Source organism: Bidens hawaiensis, unplaced genomic scaffold (genome assembly GCF_021521415.1).
Source record: "Bidens hawaiensis isolate Kalapana, Puna unplaced genomic scaffold, B.hawaiensis_p1.1 tig00009917_1, whole genome shotgun sequence".
Lineage (NCBI taxonomy): Eukaryota > Viridiplantae > Streptophyta > Magnoliopsida > Asterales > Asteraceae > Bidens > Bidens hawaiensis.
Window position 1 is genome coordinate 153685 of NW_027491746.1, and position 17598 is coordinate 171282.

The 17598-nt window shown below is 37.6% G+C and overlaps 1 protein-coding gene and 1 long non-coding RNA gene across 2 annotated transcripts; both read left to right on the forward strand.

The window, feature by feature from the left end:
• The first annotated feature begins 7633 nt into the window (after positions 1-7633).
• Positions 7634-9579, forward strand: LOC143533786 (uncharacterized). The gene is made up of 4 exons (XM_077028456.1): positions 7634-7848; positions 8729-8810; positions 9321-9387; positions 9487-9579. Exons 1-4 carry the CDS (start codon positions 7635-7637, stop codon positions 9577-9579), a joined length of 456 nt encoding a protein of 151 aa, XP_076884571.1. The 5' UTR covers position 7634.
• A 1079-nt stretch (positions 9580-10658) lies between these two features.
• LOC143533812 (uncharacterized) lies at positions 10659-11719 on the forward strand. Its single transcript, XR_013135423.1, has 3 exons — positions 10659-10756; positions 11388-11448; positions 11519-11719. It is a non-coding gene; the product is annotated as an uncharacterized LOC143533812 (long non-coding RNA).
• Positions 11720-17598: the final 5879 nt, after the last annotated feature.

The window sequence follows — 17598 nt, forward strand, 5'->3', positions numbered from 1 at the left end:
TCGGCTACCACATTAGCCTTACCAGGATGATACCGGATCTCACAATCGTAATCGCTGATGAGTTCGTTCCATCGGCGTTGTCTCATGTTAAGTTCCTTTTTATCAAAGATATGCTGAAGGCTTTTATGGTCAGTGTAAAGGATACACTTAGTACCATAAAGGTAGTGTCTCCAGATCTTCAAGGCAAAAACAACTGCACCAAGTTCGAGGTCGTGAGTTGTATAATTCTTTTCGTGAACCTTAAGTTGCCTTGATGCGTAAGCGATAACCTTGCCTCGTTGCATAAGAACACAACCGAGACCTTGGTTGGATGCATCGCAATACACGACAAAATCATCATTACCCTCAGGTAGCGCAAGAACAGGAGCTTCACACAACAAACGCTTGAGCGTCAAAAAGGCTTCTTCTTGCTTCGAGCCCCAAATATACGGTTTACCTTTGTGCGTTAGAGCTGTTAAAGGCAAAGCGATCTTCGAGAAGTTCGAAATGAAGCGCCGGTAATAACCAGCTAAGCCCAGAAAGGAACGGATCTCAGAAGGAGAGGATGGCGTAATCCAGTTCTTGATTGCTTCAATCTTGGATGGGTCGACATGAATACCCATCTTGTTTACAACATGACCAAGAAACTGTACTTCATCAGACCAGAATTCACACTTGGAAAGCTTAGCATAGAGTTGCTCGGTTCTAAGCTTTTGCAATACCAATCGGAGATGTTGCTCATGCTCGGCCTTGGTCTTAGAATACACCAGAACATCATCGATAAACACGATCACGAATTTATCCAAGAAAGGCCTACACACCCGATTCATTAGATCCATGAAAACGGCGGGTGCGTTGGTTAGACCGAAGGACATGACCAAGAATTCAAAATGGCCATAACGAGTACGAAAAGCAGTCTTCGGGACATCCTCATCACGAACACGCAACTGGTGATAGCCAGAACGGAGATCGATCTTGGAGAAACAAGAGGCACCTTGGAGTTGATCAAAGAGATCGTCAATACGCGGTAAGGGATACCGGTTTTTAATGGTGAGTTTGTTCAACTCGCGGTAATCAATACACATGCGAAACGATCCATCTTTCTTTTTAACGAACAACACCGGAGCACCCCAGGGAGAAGAGCTAGGGCGAATGAATCCTTTAGCGGTCAACTCTTGAAGTTGGCTTGCCAATTCTTGCATCTCAGCGGGCGCAAGACGGTAAGGAGATTTAGCTACGGGGGAAGCACCAGGGACAAGATCAATACGGAACTCGACTTCACGAGCGGGAGGGATACCAGGAAGATCATCAGGAAAAACTTCAGGGAAATCACGCACAACAGGGATATCGCGAAGCTTCTTCTCTTCAGCAGGTTTAACCACATGGGCTAAAAATGCAACACATTTCTTCCGCATGAGTCTCCGGGCTTCAGCGCAAGACATAAGCTTCAGACCGCGGGAGGGTTTCTCGCCAAAAATATGAAGATCACCATCTTCACGAGGAATGCGAATCAACTTCTTGGCGCAAATAACTTCGGCGCGATTATGCGAGAGCCAATCCATACCAATGATAACATCAAAACTTCCAAGAGGCATAGGAATAAGGTCAATCAGAAAATCGTTTTCGTTAAGGTTCAGCGTGCAATCTTTAATCACAGCGTTTATTAAAATAGTTTCTCCATTAGCCAATTCAACTGAAAAATTTTCTTTTAAATCGCTGCGCGGTCGCGCAAGCTTCTGCTCAAACGCGCGAGAAATAAAACTTCTATCGGCGCCAGTATCAAAAAGTACAGATGCATAGCGTCCGTTAAGTAAAAATGTACCATTAACTACGTCATTATTCGCTTGCGCTTGGTGCGCTGTTATGTTAAAGGCTCGGCCTCGCGCCACTTGGTTCGAAATTTGGTTCACCGGATTCGCTTGAGTAATCTGGACTTGTAGCCTCGGGCACGCGTTCCGGAAATGACTGGGATCACCGCAGTTATAGCACGACCTGGGTCGTGGATTCTGGTAAGTTGGTTGTGGGTTATGCGGGTAGGCTGGTGGTGTTTGCACAATTGGGTTGGCTGAAGGGACTCTACAGTACTCAGTAGTGTGACCAGCGCGGCCACATCGGTTACATTGTCGACACGGGGTTTGAGGTGGGTGATGAAGTCTACAGGTTGGGCAGAAGGGTTGGTTTCCTGTGTAAGGTTTCTTAGTTGGCGGGGCAGGAAGTGCTGGAGTGGTTAAGGCATAGTTGTGGACTGCAGGAGGTGCTGGGTAGGTTGACAGTGGGTTAGGCGCGTAAACTGGGGGTTGATAAATGGGTTGCTGGACAATGGGAGGGTTGGTAAGCGCATAGGCTCTGCGCTTGCGTTTGGGGTTATTATGGTGTGAGGGTTCTGGTTTGGTTTCTGATGGTTCAGGGACAGTCTTGGTGGGTTTGGTCTTCTCAGCTCCCCGCAGGAACAGGGTTCCTGCTCTGACATGGTTGTCGCTGAGCACAGCGGCCAACTCGATGGCGTCAGAGAGGGTTGCTGGGTTTCTGGCCCATACGGAGTCTTGAATTTCCATGGGGAGACCCCCAAGGAACTTCTCGATGGCTCGGCGGGTAGGGGTAACAAGGTGAGGGACCAGTAAGCTTAGCTCGTGGAAGCGCGTCGCGTACTCGCGCGCTTCACCGCTGTACTGCTTCAAGTTCCAGAATTCTTCCTCCAGGCGCTTTACTTCGTTGGGAGGGCAGAATTCTCGCATCAGGAGATCCTTAAATTCTTCCCAGAGCATGCTAGAAGCAGCTTCTGCGCCACGCGCATGAGCTACTCCATTCCACCACGTAAGCGCCCTAGATTCCAGGACACTTGAGGCATATAGGGTTCGTCTGTCTGAAGGGCATTGGGTATGGAGGAAAGTGTTTTCAATCTTCTCGAGCCACTGGAGCATCACGGTGGCTCCTTCGAGACCTGTGAACTTTGGAGGTTTACCCGCATGAAAGGATTTAATGTTGTATCCGGAGGTGTTGGAATTGTTTTGGTTTAAGGCTTGGGCTATTGCGGCGGCCATTTCCTGGGAACGTTGCTGCATACGCCTGCGCGATGCTTCTCTCTGGCGATAGCGAGCTGATAGTGGAGGCATTCTATAAAAGTTTTAGTTTTAGTTAATAACTTGGTTTCAGCGCAAAGTATAACCTTATAAAACTTGTTTCGCGAAGTTACATGCTATCAAATGCTGAAGTAAAACATGAATTTAAATGCAAACTTAATACAGATAACGAATTCGAATTGGGAATCGACAATTCATGTATCACCATGACTTTCCGAATTCTCGATTTAAAATATACGAGTAAATAAGTATTGGAGATTGACGATTCATGTATCACCATGACTTTTCAATCTTCAATATAAAACATACAAGAAATAAGCATTGGAGATTGACAATTCATGTATCACCATGACTTTTCAATCTTCAATTTAAAAACATAAAGTAAATGGGAATTGAAAGTCAACTATTCATGTATCACCATGACTTTTCGGATTTTCAATTCCAACAAACGAATAAAAATCGAAAGATCGCGAAATAAAACATAAAACCACACGCTGCGTAAGCGCCAGCATACATAATAAATAACGAGTAATTAGCAATAAGCGCTGCGAACATGAGATTTCTCTCATGCGCGAGAGGGGACTCTTAGGTTTTCTAGGTCGTTACGTCTAACCACCTATCCTAAAGTCAACGAGCTCTGATACCAATCTGTAACACCCCGACCGAAGGCGGATTATACATCGGGGCGCCACATATTGCTTCATTACTCGCGACACTATTGGTGTCAATATTTATTAATACACATTTTATCGCGCACGCGCAGCGGGGACAAAGATAACATGAATCAACATAAATCAATATATTATAAAGCATAATATTCGAACAACAATAACATGTCTTGATACATTTTAATCTAGGTCCAAAATAAAAGAACTTCCTACGTGTCCACAAGCTTCAAAGCAGCTACAGCAAACCTGAACATGTGTTAAAATAAACGTCAAACACTTGCGTGTTGGTGAGAAATCAAGTTTAAATACAATACATAGATAATCATAAATCCGCGCGCAACATGTGTATATCTGATGTTTAACAAGGGTGTAATCAGATTGTGATCAAGCCTAAGATAGATAGATCATAGCTCATAGTTCAATCCGTGCTCCCAATTGAGCACAAAAACGAGAAAACATACTGTGCAAGTGTAAACAAAGAAAACCGTAAACGATAGGTCTCCCGTGTTCATCCAATGGTACCATGAAAACTTCGGAATAGGCCGAACAAAGCGGTTAATGATACACACATACAAATAAACAGCCAAGTAAACGTCCTCAACACATGGGATACTGCGCGACTAAAGTTCATAAACAGTTTAAGACTCAAGTTTTGTATGAACACATGAACATCCCAAAGCATTTAAAATAAAAAGGGATTAGATACGAGATAACTCACTTGATAAAGATGCGATGATAGATAAAGCAAGAACCAAACAAGCAAGTTAACCTATAAGTAAAGATTACGGTTTCAACGATCGGTTTTAAGTCTAGATTATAAGTTAGCATAAATAATAAGTAAATTAATATTTATATTAAAAAGTTACCGGAAGACAGGGCAGAACAGGGGAGGAAGACGAAGGCAAGAGAGGAGGGAGGCGGCTGAAGAACAACGGCAGAGAGCAAAAGGGAGGAAGAGATAATAAGTGTAGTGTGTGAAGTGTTAAGAAAATAGTATTATATTTATAGGCAAACCCTAGGGGACATAAACCCTAGAAAAGATTTCCAAAAGTAAAAGAAAAGATATCAACAGTAAAAAGATTCCCAAAAGCAAGATCTCAAAAGATATGGCAGCAGGAAAAGGGGAAAAGCAAAAGGGAAAGCTGTCAGGGAACAGTAAAAAGCATGGGCGGTTCAGGTAAAGGTACTGGATAAAGCATGGAAAAGCAGATCTCAAAAGATAATGTCAGTCACTTTTTCTACCAACCAATGGGGTTGGTGCGCATGCTGCGCCGAAAGTAACTATTCAGACATAAGATAGGTTAGGTCAAAAGCACAGAAGATAAGACACTTCAAAAGCATACAAGCTGGATAAAACAGAGGACTTAAAGGTCTAGCGCGAGAAGGCTGAGTGCGCGAGCGCGAAGGCTGGCACAACAATCCTTAGCGCGCTGCGGGAAGAATCACAAATCCTTAGCGCACTGCGAGAAGAATCACAAATCCTTAACGCACTGCGAGAAGAATCACAAATCCTTAGCGCACCGCGGGAAGAACATACATTCTTAGCGCGCTGCGAGAAGAGTTCTCTTCACGCATCGCAGGAACAAGATGTCTTCACGCAGGCTTCCTTGTAAGGAGTCTAGCGCGTGGAGCTGCAGACATCCTTAGGCGGGAAGAACCAAAGGACAAGCAAAGAAGAGAGGGTTCAAGGCTTAAGGGTTAAGCAGGAGGGCGGGACGGCGACAAGACAAAGAGGCGGGACGACAAGAAAGACAAAGAGGCGGGACGACAAGAAAGGAAGGCGGGACGGCGGAAAGAAAGGGGAAGAGAAAGGGGCGGGAATGAACAAATAAAAATAAATATATTTAATTTTAATTAAAAAGTTAAATTTACAAAGATTAATAATAAACTTTAAATCATAAAAAGAAACGGGTACCTGGGTCGGGTCGGATTCGGGCAGTTGTCACAAGACAGTGGATCAAGACGATGCTACCACTGTAGCAGAAGGTAAGAGGCATGTTTCTGAGGATGTCACTGCTGAGAGTGATCGTCCGGTCGTTGACGCGGGCGCCTACAAAGTGGCGGGCAAGCGCAAGGTTAATCCGGTAAAGGTTGTCTCCAAGAAGGAAAAATCTAAGAAGACAAATCCTTCCGCCTTGGAAGCCCGGTTGGAACAACTTGATGCAGAAGACTCATCGTTATGTACGCAAAGTCCACCTTATTTTTTTATCTGTTTTGAATTGGAATGTTTCTAACCCATTGTTAATGCATTTCAGTGGGCCTGGATAACCTTTCTGAAGGTGTTTCCGGTTTGAAAGATTCACATGTTCGTCCGCCACCACCATTTCATAATACTGTCAAGGACCCGGTTATTGTGGCGGATGATTCCCCCTTGAATACGAAGGGGGTTGACGACACTAAGCATGCTAGGGAGTCGCCTCCTCATAATGTTTACCACTTCAGGGATCAAGGGGGTGTGAGCACATTTCCTTACGCTTCTCAAACTTCTCCCACTCCTGAGGAGGAAGACTCTACCCCGCATCAACTTAATTGGTCTTTACGTCGGGATTCGACATTCCGTGACGTGGACACATGTTTTGAATTTCTGCGGGAGAGTCTTCCGCATGGTGAAAAGGAGAGACGTCGCCTTAGTATCCGCCAAGAATTGCTGAACTCCCATTCTTATTACTTGGTGAATACTATGTCCACTACCCATTAAATAACCAGGGACTGGTTAGCGATGAATGAGCAATGGGACGAACTGGCGGCCTCTGCTTCCGATGCCAAAGATGAAGCCCTTAAGGCTATCAACGAAGCTAGGGAGATATAGCCAAAGATGAAGCCCTTAAGGCTCATTTCTTAAATGATTCTTTACGAGTTCGTTGATGATATAGGCAAAGAAGAAGAAGAGTTACAACTCATAACATAAGGTTTTCTAAACTCAAATGATTTGAATAATGCTATAACTTATAACCAAGCAACATCAAATTCTGAAACTCTACCCACTATCGCCAGCGCGATAAGCGAATTATGTATAAAGATCATACAAACCCATAATGAATGTTTTAAACAACGATTTTCAATACGTTTTGCAAAAACACACAAATTCAAAACTTTAGTAAATAAGGATCAAGCACTCATATTTATATTTATAAAGAACAATCATGGCTAAGAATTTCAAAAGCATAAACACACAATTTGGTTAGAATCTCGATTATGCAACACACACACACAAATTTAGAAATTGTCTTCTAACTTAATCTGGTTATAATTGTGTAGAATGCCATAATGGAAATGTCAAGGGCCAATACTGGACAAACTATTATGAAAACCAGTCGCTAGGGTTACGCATGGTTCGGTTTTGAGCTAAACCCGAACCAAAAGCCGAAATGTCGGTTTTTATGTTACTAAAAGCCGTTAGATTTTGTTAAATAATAATGAATTGATTATTATACATTTGGGCTAAATTATCTAGGTTAAACTCTATATTAAACTATTATAAATTACTTAAAATTGAAAAAAAAGATAATAATAAAAGTCTGTAAGTTCGGTTTGGTTCGGTTACTTTGGTTTTAGTTACACGCAAAACCAAACCGAACGTGAAAGTTCACGTTTTACGAAAACATAAAACCAAACCTTTGGTTTTTGTATCGGTTCATTTATTTCAGTTTGGTTTCTTCCGTTTCAGATCGGTTTTTACGGTTTCATACACACATCAACAAGTTAGGTGCAATGGAAGCTAGAAAAGTAGAGGGACTGTATATGACCTATCAATAGTTGAGGGTTAAATTTAAAAAAAAAGTGCTAACTAAAACTCACAAGTCATGAAGTCATCTCTCTCATCAAACACATGAAATATTTTATAATCATATAAATCAGAGTTTATTATAAGTCGTTTATTGTTACCAAATAATATTATTTATTATTAATGATGAAGAAGAAGAGTGTTGGTTCTGATAATGAAAAAGAAGCAGGAATGGATGATATAAGTATAGAATCCATGGATAAGCTTAACCTTGGTCCCCAAAAGAAGCTTCTTGTGCTTCCAATGGGTGGGTTTCTAGTTCACCGAGCTCATCGTCGCCGCCCAAACACCATTCCTAAAAACCGGCTGCCGGATTTCTCTTCTGGGAATTTTATGAGTCAGTAAACACTAAACAAAACAATATTATTATTATTATTATTATTTGCTTTTCAATGTGGGATTTTTATGTAAACTGTGTCGGGTTTATTTGTGTCGTGTTCGGGTCAACCCACTTTATATCGTGTTGTGTTCGGCTCGTTTTAAAATCAAGCTGAAAATTTGAACTTAAGCTTGGCTCGGTTTAGCTCATTTTTTTTTATTAAATAAATTTCAACTAGATACAAAATAAGTTCATAACTAGTTCAAACGAATACAAAATGCATAACGAGTTCAATTGAATACAAAATAAGTTAAAAATAATACATAATCGTATAAAACTGATTACAGAATAAGATCATTAGTGTATCCGAATCTATTAGTGAAGAAAAACTTGTTAGTACAACTACATAGGCCTGAATTATGATTGCTAGAAATGTGTATTTAACAATTTAAACGATTAATTACTGCGATTCATGTAAAACCTTTTAGTAATTTGTGTAACTTTAATTGTATTAGTGTATTTCTCTCATTCCCAATTAACAAACTTGAGTTTATGTATTTAGCTTGATGTTAGAATAGGCTATTAGGAAGAAGAATTGTTAAGAACTAATAATTAGAATATCTAACTTTAAAATTTTACTACTTTTCATCTCTAAAATCAAAATATTAATTTCTGTAAAAACTTTTAAATGGGTTAACGGGTCAACCAATCTTTTTTAAATGCTGTGTTCGGGTTGACCCACTTTTTAAACGTGTCATGTTTGTGTTGACCTGTTTAAGAAAAAGGGTCGTGTCAGCCCAACCAAAACCTGTTTTTTTTTCCGTTTCATGTCAGGAATTGCCGGTCCTATTTTTATATTTCTGTTCACTAACGTGTTATAATATATGTGTATTTACAGTTTACAAGAGACCATTCTGTGAAGAGTTTTTGAAGTTTTGTTTTGAGAGATTTGAAGTTGGGATTTGGTCATCTGCTATGGAGTTGGTATCACAAAATATCTGAATTTTTTTTATTTACTTGTCATTTTGTTAGTATTTGTTCGTTTAAGTTCAACTGATAAAAATAAATAAACGGGTAATAAAAACAAACTGTTTTTTTGTGTTGTTTGTTAAGAAAATAAACGAACAAAGGAATGGATATTATTTTCATAAAATAGCTTATTATAAAGCTAAAATAAACATAATATTCTTTTTCTTATATAATTGTTTATGTTGTTTTTTTGGTTGTTTAATGTACTTTAAAAATTATTTATCTACGTAAACAAGCATACATGAACGGATATTTTAGGAACACGAATGATTAAATACTAACTTTTTTATGTTCGTTTATTTAACTAAATAAAATTGTTCATGTTTATTTGTTTGACAAATAAAAAATAAAGAATTTGCCCGCCAATGGTTCACAGATGGTTTGTTGGATGTTTGGTTCGTTTATATATAATCATAATTATTTTTATCTATTATTAAAATTAGTTTATGTGTTTTTTTCAGGCATAACATAGGTGAGGTTCTCACCAATGTGATGGGAGAACTCAAAAGCAAGCTTTTGTTTACATGGGTGAGTTTAAATCACTTGGATTACAAATCTGACCAATTTTCTTGTTTTCTGTCTTTTATGATCTTTTACGACGATGTTGATGTTTTCACGACTTGTTAGGATCAAGGCCAATGCACGGAGACAGGTTTCATGTGTTCGGACAACAACAAGAAGCCGGTATTCTTGAAAGAACTTAAGCATATATGGCAGTGAAGAAACACTAATTGACCCCGGGCAGATTACGGATAATCTGGGGGTTAAATAGATGTTTCCCACGAGGGGTTATGTCCGGCAAAGATGGTTCTTCTGGTGACCTGCAAAACAGACACCGTGAGCTGGTCACTGAGAAGGGGGGGTACCTCCTTGTGACCACCCTCCGGCGTGAGAATCAGACTAGATTGCTCTTGAATATAAGTGTATATTAAGAGATTGCTAGAGAAGATAAGATGTGATAAGGTAATGTAATGTGTCCATACAATTCCAAGGTGTTGGAGTATTTATAGCCGAAGGTAGGTTTCCAAGAAGGTACAGCCGGCTGAATAGTATTCCTGTTCTGCCAACTGTGGGCTACGCACATGCCATGCTGGCAGTTGATGGGTAGGCAGCGGCTGATAGGGACCAGGCCGGCTGTGTACCATTCCTTTTCCACCAACTGCAGGCTATGCACGTGCTACGACAGGTTGGTGAGTAAGCAGCGGCTAATAGTGACAGGGGTTGGTGAGTAGGCAGCGGCTGATAGTGACCAGGCCGGCTGTGTACTATTCCTTTGTCACAGTGAGCTGTCGCTGCTTTGGTCAGACCTTTTGTCCATACCTCGTCAGGTACAGTACAAAAGGTCCTCCAGTAGCGTACGGACTGGCTCATTTGGGCGGGAGTATTCCCGGCTTTGGGCGGGAGTGTTCCCGGCTTGCTCACTCCTTCTTCAGGTGACATTACTGAATTATTTAAGAGTTAAGTGCCTTGTGCGTGTAGCCTTGCTGCGCAGGTAGCCTTCCCTGATGGCTTGTATCCGCAGCTGCGGGAACAGGCGGGGTACTTCACCATTGGGAGGCTTTTCCTGCGGGAACAGCTTGCGTACTGCGCGTAAGGACGTCACGTCTCTGAGCATGGTGGGTCCTGCGGATCCAGTTGGTTTCTGCGCAGACGTCCCTCTTCAAGGTGAGTCTTGCGAGTTTAGCTTTTGCGCAGACGTCCCTGTTGAAGGTGAGTCTTGCGGGTTCAACTGCGCAGACGTCCCTCTTTGAGGTGAGTCTTGCGGGTCCAACTGGGCTCTGCTGGGACCTACCTCTTCAGGCAGAAAAAGTATATATACGGTCCATGGTCTGAAGGCGAATACTCTGCATCCAACACTTTGTTGATCACATATCCCGTGAAGGCCCTTTTGAATCTTGTATCACTCTTTATATACATCTCTCATAAACTTATGCCTGTAAACGAACCGACCGTTCCTGAACAGTTCGTGATTTGTTTGGCGGGAAGTTCGTTTATTTAACAAATGAACGAACATGAACATGATTTTTTGTTCATTTAATTAAATGAACAAACATAAGCAAACATTTTCTTCGTTCATTTATGTTCGTGAACGTCCGTTTATGTTCGTTTAATTATGTTTGTTCATTTATGTTCCTTTAAATTTTAATAAATAGATAAGCAATTAGATTTATATAATAAGAACATAAAAGGGGTTCGATTAAAATAAATATATATATTTACTTGGCTATATTTAATGGAAAAAAATCGTGATCGTCCACTAGATTTTGTATTCGTGATCATCAATCATGTCCATTTAATTGTTAAACTTTGTTTACGTTTGCGAACTATTCTTGTAGGTTTTAAATAGATGAACATGAACAAAAAAATTGTTCGATTATATGTTCGTGTTCGTTCGATTCATTTATAAGTCTACGTACACTTACACGATTAGTTATATCTAATTATCAATATATATATTTGTGTTTACGATCGCGAGTGTGTAATGTTAACACCTTTAATGATGATGATACACGTGTGTTTTGTCGCAGCCAAACACTTCGATTTATCCTGGGAATTATGATCCTGAAAACGAGAAAGATGATGTTCTAGGTAAATTTATAGATTCATTAGCTTATTTTTGGAAAATGTTCGTATTCTAAATATGTGAAATTTTGATTAGGCCCAAATGGCGAGTTAAGGGCGTTTTTGGACGGGCTTGCGGAAGCTGAAGATGTTCAAAGTTATGTGAAAGCTCACCCGATTGGGGATTCGGCTATAACATCTTCTCATCCTGAATGGGACTATTATTCCAAGATTATTCGTGCTTTTGGTAAGAAAGTATCCGGTGATCACTCGAACGCGTCTGAATCATTTAGATCAAGAGGGCAGTCCTAAAATCATACTCTTAAAATCATGTAACTCGAACATGACCCCATTTATCAAAATAGGTTAAAAGGGTTGTCATGTTTAACAAGTTGGCATATAGTATAAGCGTTGTAATCAAGTTGTAAACATATGATGGTTTGAACTTCAGGTGTTCAAAAAAACCGGTTTGGGACCAGTAAACCGGTTTACAAACCAACCCAAAACTAGCTTGGGCGTAATTGGTATTCAAACCACCCCACCCTTAGGTTCGTATCACCAGTTTGCACTTCGGAGAATCATACCGGCTTAAGACCTGACCCGATTTGAAAAAAAGAAAACATTTTTTTTGCCACAAACCGGTTTGTAACCTACCTATACCGATTTGATAGATTCAATTAATTTCCTCGTAATCTGGTTTATAACCCGAAATGGTTTTGACCAGCAGTTGACTAAACCGGTCCAGTGTATAACCCGAACCGTTTTGGGCCCATTAACCGATTTGAACACCTCTAGTGTGAACTTGTAAAATATATATTCTGTGTTTTCTGCTACTTTAAGCAGGTTGGGTTAATATGTTTGAATTTAATAGTATACAGATGTGAGCTTTTAATTTAAGCACGGTCAAATCACCATAACTTTTTATTAAATGGATTAGACAAAACTAAAACAATCCATAACCTCATTATTAAAGGAATTAAGTGAATAAGTGATACGATAACATGCTAAAAGTCATTTTAATATATTTGAATACTGTTATGCGTATATCATTCTAACGTGAAGCCGTTAACGACTTGTCACTTGGCGTGGATCTGCCAGTGATGTTTCCATTAAGGCGATGCTGGTATTTGGTCGGTGAAGAATCCAAAGGAAGCGAATTTGAAGCAACAAACGGGGATGCAGTTTTCTGGCATCCCAAGTTCCCAACTGCATATCACAAATGTACTTTGACACTATAAACATTAGAATAACAATTATTAGACATAACATGCTAGTGATGCTAGAGAGTGATATGGAAAAAAATATATGCAGTTATGGTAATTATGAATGACTAAACTTGAAAATATAATATGTAAGTTTTCCGCAGCATCCGTTTAAATAGGGACGAGTAACTCCCGAAAAGAAAATAAGAAGTGTTATGTAATAGCAATAAATTAAATACATTATTACAAAAAAATGAGATATGGTTTGGTGATAACAACTACACCCATGTTTTATCACAAGGGCCCATGTTCAAATAAAATCCACTCCACTAACCTATAATCACTATACAACAGTTGGATTCCAAACCACCTTCTTCTACAACTTGTACGCCTACAGGTAGGTACTTGAACACATTCAAAATATACACTCCACGACCTTATTTAACAACAGTTATATTCCAAACAACATTCTTCTAATAACAGGGTTTTACAACCACACCTAACTCTGCCACTAAATCGGTTAACATGCTTTAGCACATAAGTTTCATCTTGATTCCCCACCAGTAATTTCATTATTTATGATCGAAGTCTTTATTTATAGTATAATATAATAGTACTAACGCTATGTGTTTTTTTTTTCACAGTCACGGTTTGTAAGTGTGGAAGCATGACAAATTCTTTCTTTGTCGTAGTTGAAACTCCTAGAGATCCACTTTTGGTACATATTACATTAATTTCTTAAATATTAAGTAAATTATTTATCTTACTAATATGTTAAATATTTTAACATGTCATTTCAACCTATATATTATTGCCAAAAAAGTTGGTAGGACTTTATGGTGGCAGTTTTAAACTTTTTCCTCGAACCATCATCATTGAGCATGACAGCCTTTTTAAATGGAACGTTGCATTACCGGTATATGGGAAAAAATGCGCGGTGAATGGATGGGATAACATAAATAAGGATTTAAATATTGTTTGTAACGAAAGTATTATATTTGTTAAAAGTGAAAATGAACTAAAGTAGACAATTAGATGCCCATGTAAGCCATATTGGGAAACTGCTATTCGGCAGCTTTAGTATACTACAATCCAGAAGACATGAAGGACATTTGGGAATTTAACATTACTTAGATTTTTGTATTTTTTTTTAAGTTTAATTAGCATGTTCATGCAAGTCATAACTGATCATTCTTAACAGGCTATATCAAAAGAACACGTGCAATCCCACTTTGATGGCCAATTTCAAGTTGAAGTATTTAAAATGTCTTTTTAAGAACACCACAACTGGGAAGTCAGAATCAAAGTTAAAGATGGAGACGTTGTGTTTGTTGATGGATGTAAATCAAGTTGTGAAAGACCTTCGTTTACAAAATGACAACCTACTTTGGTTCGTCTATAACACTATAGGTACAATTGATTTGAAAGCCTATGACAACAATGGTTATGTACTTAACATTCCCATCTACCACCATTGTTGAACACAAACTTGCAAAGGTCGTTGACGCTGAAAATGATAATTTTGGTGCTCCTTCTGTTAAAGAATCTTATGCGTACATTGGGTTTCCTAAAATGATTTAGAAGATTTTTGGTAGTCTTCTCCTTACATAATTAGTAATTAGTCATTTGTATACATATATTTTATAACTTCTAATAATATTTACCATGTTATATGGTAACATTTTTATTGTTTTAGCGATTGCCTGCTAAAGTTTCACGCGCTGCTAATCTTGGTAAAAGACGCATGGTTAAGGTTAGGAATTTGCTAGGTGAAGAAAGTGTGTTCTAAGTTAAAGCAGAAGAGCACAAAAGATACACATGTTAGTCTATAGTAGGGTGGAAGGATTACATTGTTAAGAATTACCTAAAACTTGGAGGATGATGCACTAAGAATTCTTATTCTTTCTATATTTTTTAATATGTTATGCTATAAAAAAAACCGAACTTACCAATGCGACGTGCATTTTTTTTGCAACGTTTCGATGGAATTTTTATTCTATACCGACTATCAGTTAAAATGTAAAAGTTTACAATGCAATAATGTACAAGTCAATTAAGCATTATTATAATATAGTTGGTAATTACAAACTTCAAATTACACCACTGGAACAATTGGTGAACTGATTTTCCCTTTGAAGCTTATTAAAGTATAAATAAAATTCTTATAATCATAACTGATGTTAAATGTTAAATGAGGTACATTATAATTTCACATATTTATTTTTACAAAACATAATTAAAGCATGATAAACCAAAATCACATTCCTTTCTATATTTTTAACATCGCGTCTACTATTTGTTATATAACCAATATGTAAAACATCATTCCAATTCAAAGCACATATATTTTGAATAGATGATTTTCTTTTAAATCATTTATGAACAAAATGAGAAAAAATGTTGAAATCAATAATTAAAAAATCACGAAATCCAAAAAAAACTATATATAGAGTAAATATACACACATTTTTACTTCAAAAGAATATATGCGTTACGATGACGGTCAGAAATGTATAATCATGTAAAATAAAATTTAAAATTTCATCTGTTTAACATGGCATTACTTCGTTGATTAAATTCATTCATTCATTGATTAAAAGAACCAACATATCATTTATTTATTTGATAACCGCAATGAAAGCGTCATGCCTTTTCAAAATCAATGCATTTTATTTAGTTTATGAATCAACACATCTTATTATCTTAAGGTCCGCGGTAACATGTGTTGAACAGTTCTCTTACCATTATATAAAGTTTTTTAAAAGGTGATCTAGTTTATGGTAAAAAGAAGTTGTAATTGTAATCTATATTTAAATGCGAAACAGCTTCAAGTAAAAAAAATTGTAACTATAATATATACTATATTAAAAAATATTGTAACTTAAATTTTATTTTCATTAACTGTCTTAACGCATTTTTCATTAGAATTCTAACTTATTATTTTATTTGCTAATTAAGAAAGTTCGAGGGCTTTTTTGTAATTAATCCAGTTTATCACAAGTTCAGAGACCTTTCTGTCATTCTTTTAAACTTCTATTTCGTCTCAATCTTTTAACGAATGGATCTCATAACGAATGAATCCATTCGTTACTTTATAACGAATTGACTATTATAACGAACAGGTCCTTATATCGAATTGGACCTTATTCGTTTGGTCTGGTTAACGAATGACCCTTCTGTAACGAATTGAACCTTCTAACGAATGAGGGCTCATTCGTTATACCTTCGTTAACGAACTACTTAACGAACTGCTTCTAATTCGTTATCTCCTTTTAGCGATTGGTCATAACGAATTGGGGTTAATTCGTCATCTTTTCCTAGCAAATTGGCATAACGAATCGGAGGTTAATTCGTTATGTTCCCGTAACGAATTAAGGTTAGGTCAGAGAATGTCAGAAACATTCTTTGACACCCTTAAATGCTCGTGCCGCCCTTCCGGCGCCATTGTGCCGGAAAACCGGGCAATGGTCAGAAAAACATGTTTTACCCCATTTTACACCGTTTTTCACCGTTTTTCGTCCCGTTTGATCCAGATCTGAGCTAGGGTGACTCCTAAGCTAATCTTTTGACCGGTTTATACCCGATTCCATCCGGATCTCGTGAGTTTAACGGTTGAGGGTGTCGGTTCATCGTTTCGCGGCTAATCTAGCGGGTTTGGGTCCATTCAACATCATACTTTCATTACCTCGGGTCGGGATCGGTTTTCCTTCTTGGTTCGGCTAGAGAAAATAGAGAAACTAGAGAGAGAGCTTAAGTGTGTGTTTTGAGTGGTGTATGGAATATGTGTAAATGAATGGATTAAAGGTTAATTATTGTTTATATATGATGGGTCATGGGCTTAAGCCCATGGTCTCTATCTATTTCCTTTTTAACCCAAGTCCATAACTCACATCTATTTACCCAACACAAGCCCAACTCATACTTTATTTATCTAAACCGATAAACGACACACTATTAAATAAACGAAACTTATGTTATTATTCTTATCAAAATCAGGATGTTACAGCTGCAAATCTTGGTAAAAGACGCATGGTTAAGGTCAGGAATTTGCTAGGTGAAGAAAGTGCGCTCAAAGTTAAAGCAGAAGAGCACAAAAGATACACGTGTTGGTCTATAGTAGGGTGGAAGGATTACATTGTTAAGAATGCCCTAAAACTTGGAGGATGATGCACTAAGAATTCTAATTCTTTCTATATTTTTTAATATCTTATGCTATAAAAAATCGAACTTATCATTGCGACGTGCATATTTTTTTCAACGTTTCAACGTAAATTTTATTCAATACCGACTAATCTATTAAAATGTTCAAGTTTACAATGCAATAATGTACAAGTCAATTAAGCATTATTAAAATATAGTTGGTATTTACAAACTTATAATTAAACCGCTAGAACAATTGGTGAACTGATTTTCCCTTTGAACCTTATTAAAATATAAATATAATTCTTATAATCAATAACTGATGTCAAATGAGGTATATTATAATTTCATATATTTATTTTTAACAAAACATAATTAAATCATGATAAAACAAAATTACATTCCTTTTTATATTTTTAACATCATGTCTACTAGTAGTTATATAACCAATATGTGAAATATCATTCAATTCAAAACATATATATTTTGAATAGAGGATTTTCTTTTTAATTATTTATGAACAAAAATGAGGAAAAATGTTTAAATCAAGAATTAAAAAATCAAGAAATCCAGAGAAAACTATATATAGAGTATATATACACACATATTTACTTCAAAAGAATATATACATTATAATAACTGTCAGAAATGTATAATTGTAAAATAAAATTTAAAATTTCACTTCGTTGACTTGTATGTATACATTACATGAAATAAAATTTTATTTTAAATATGTATGTATAAAATTTCACTTCGTTGACTTGAAATAAATATGTCAGAAATTTAAAATTTAAAATACACTCACTTAAACTTTTGCTCTAATCAGGTCACTTAA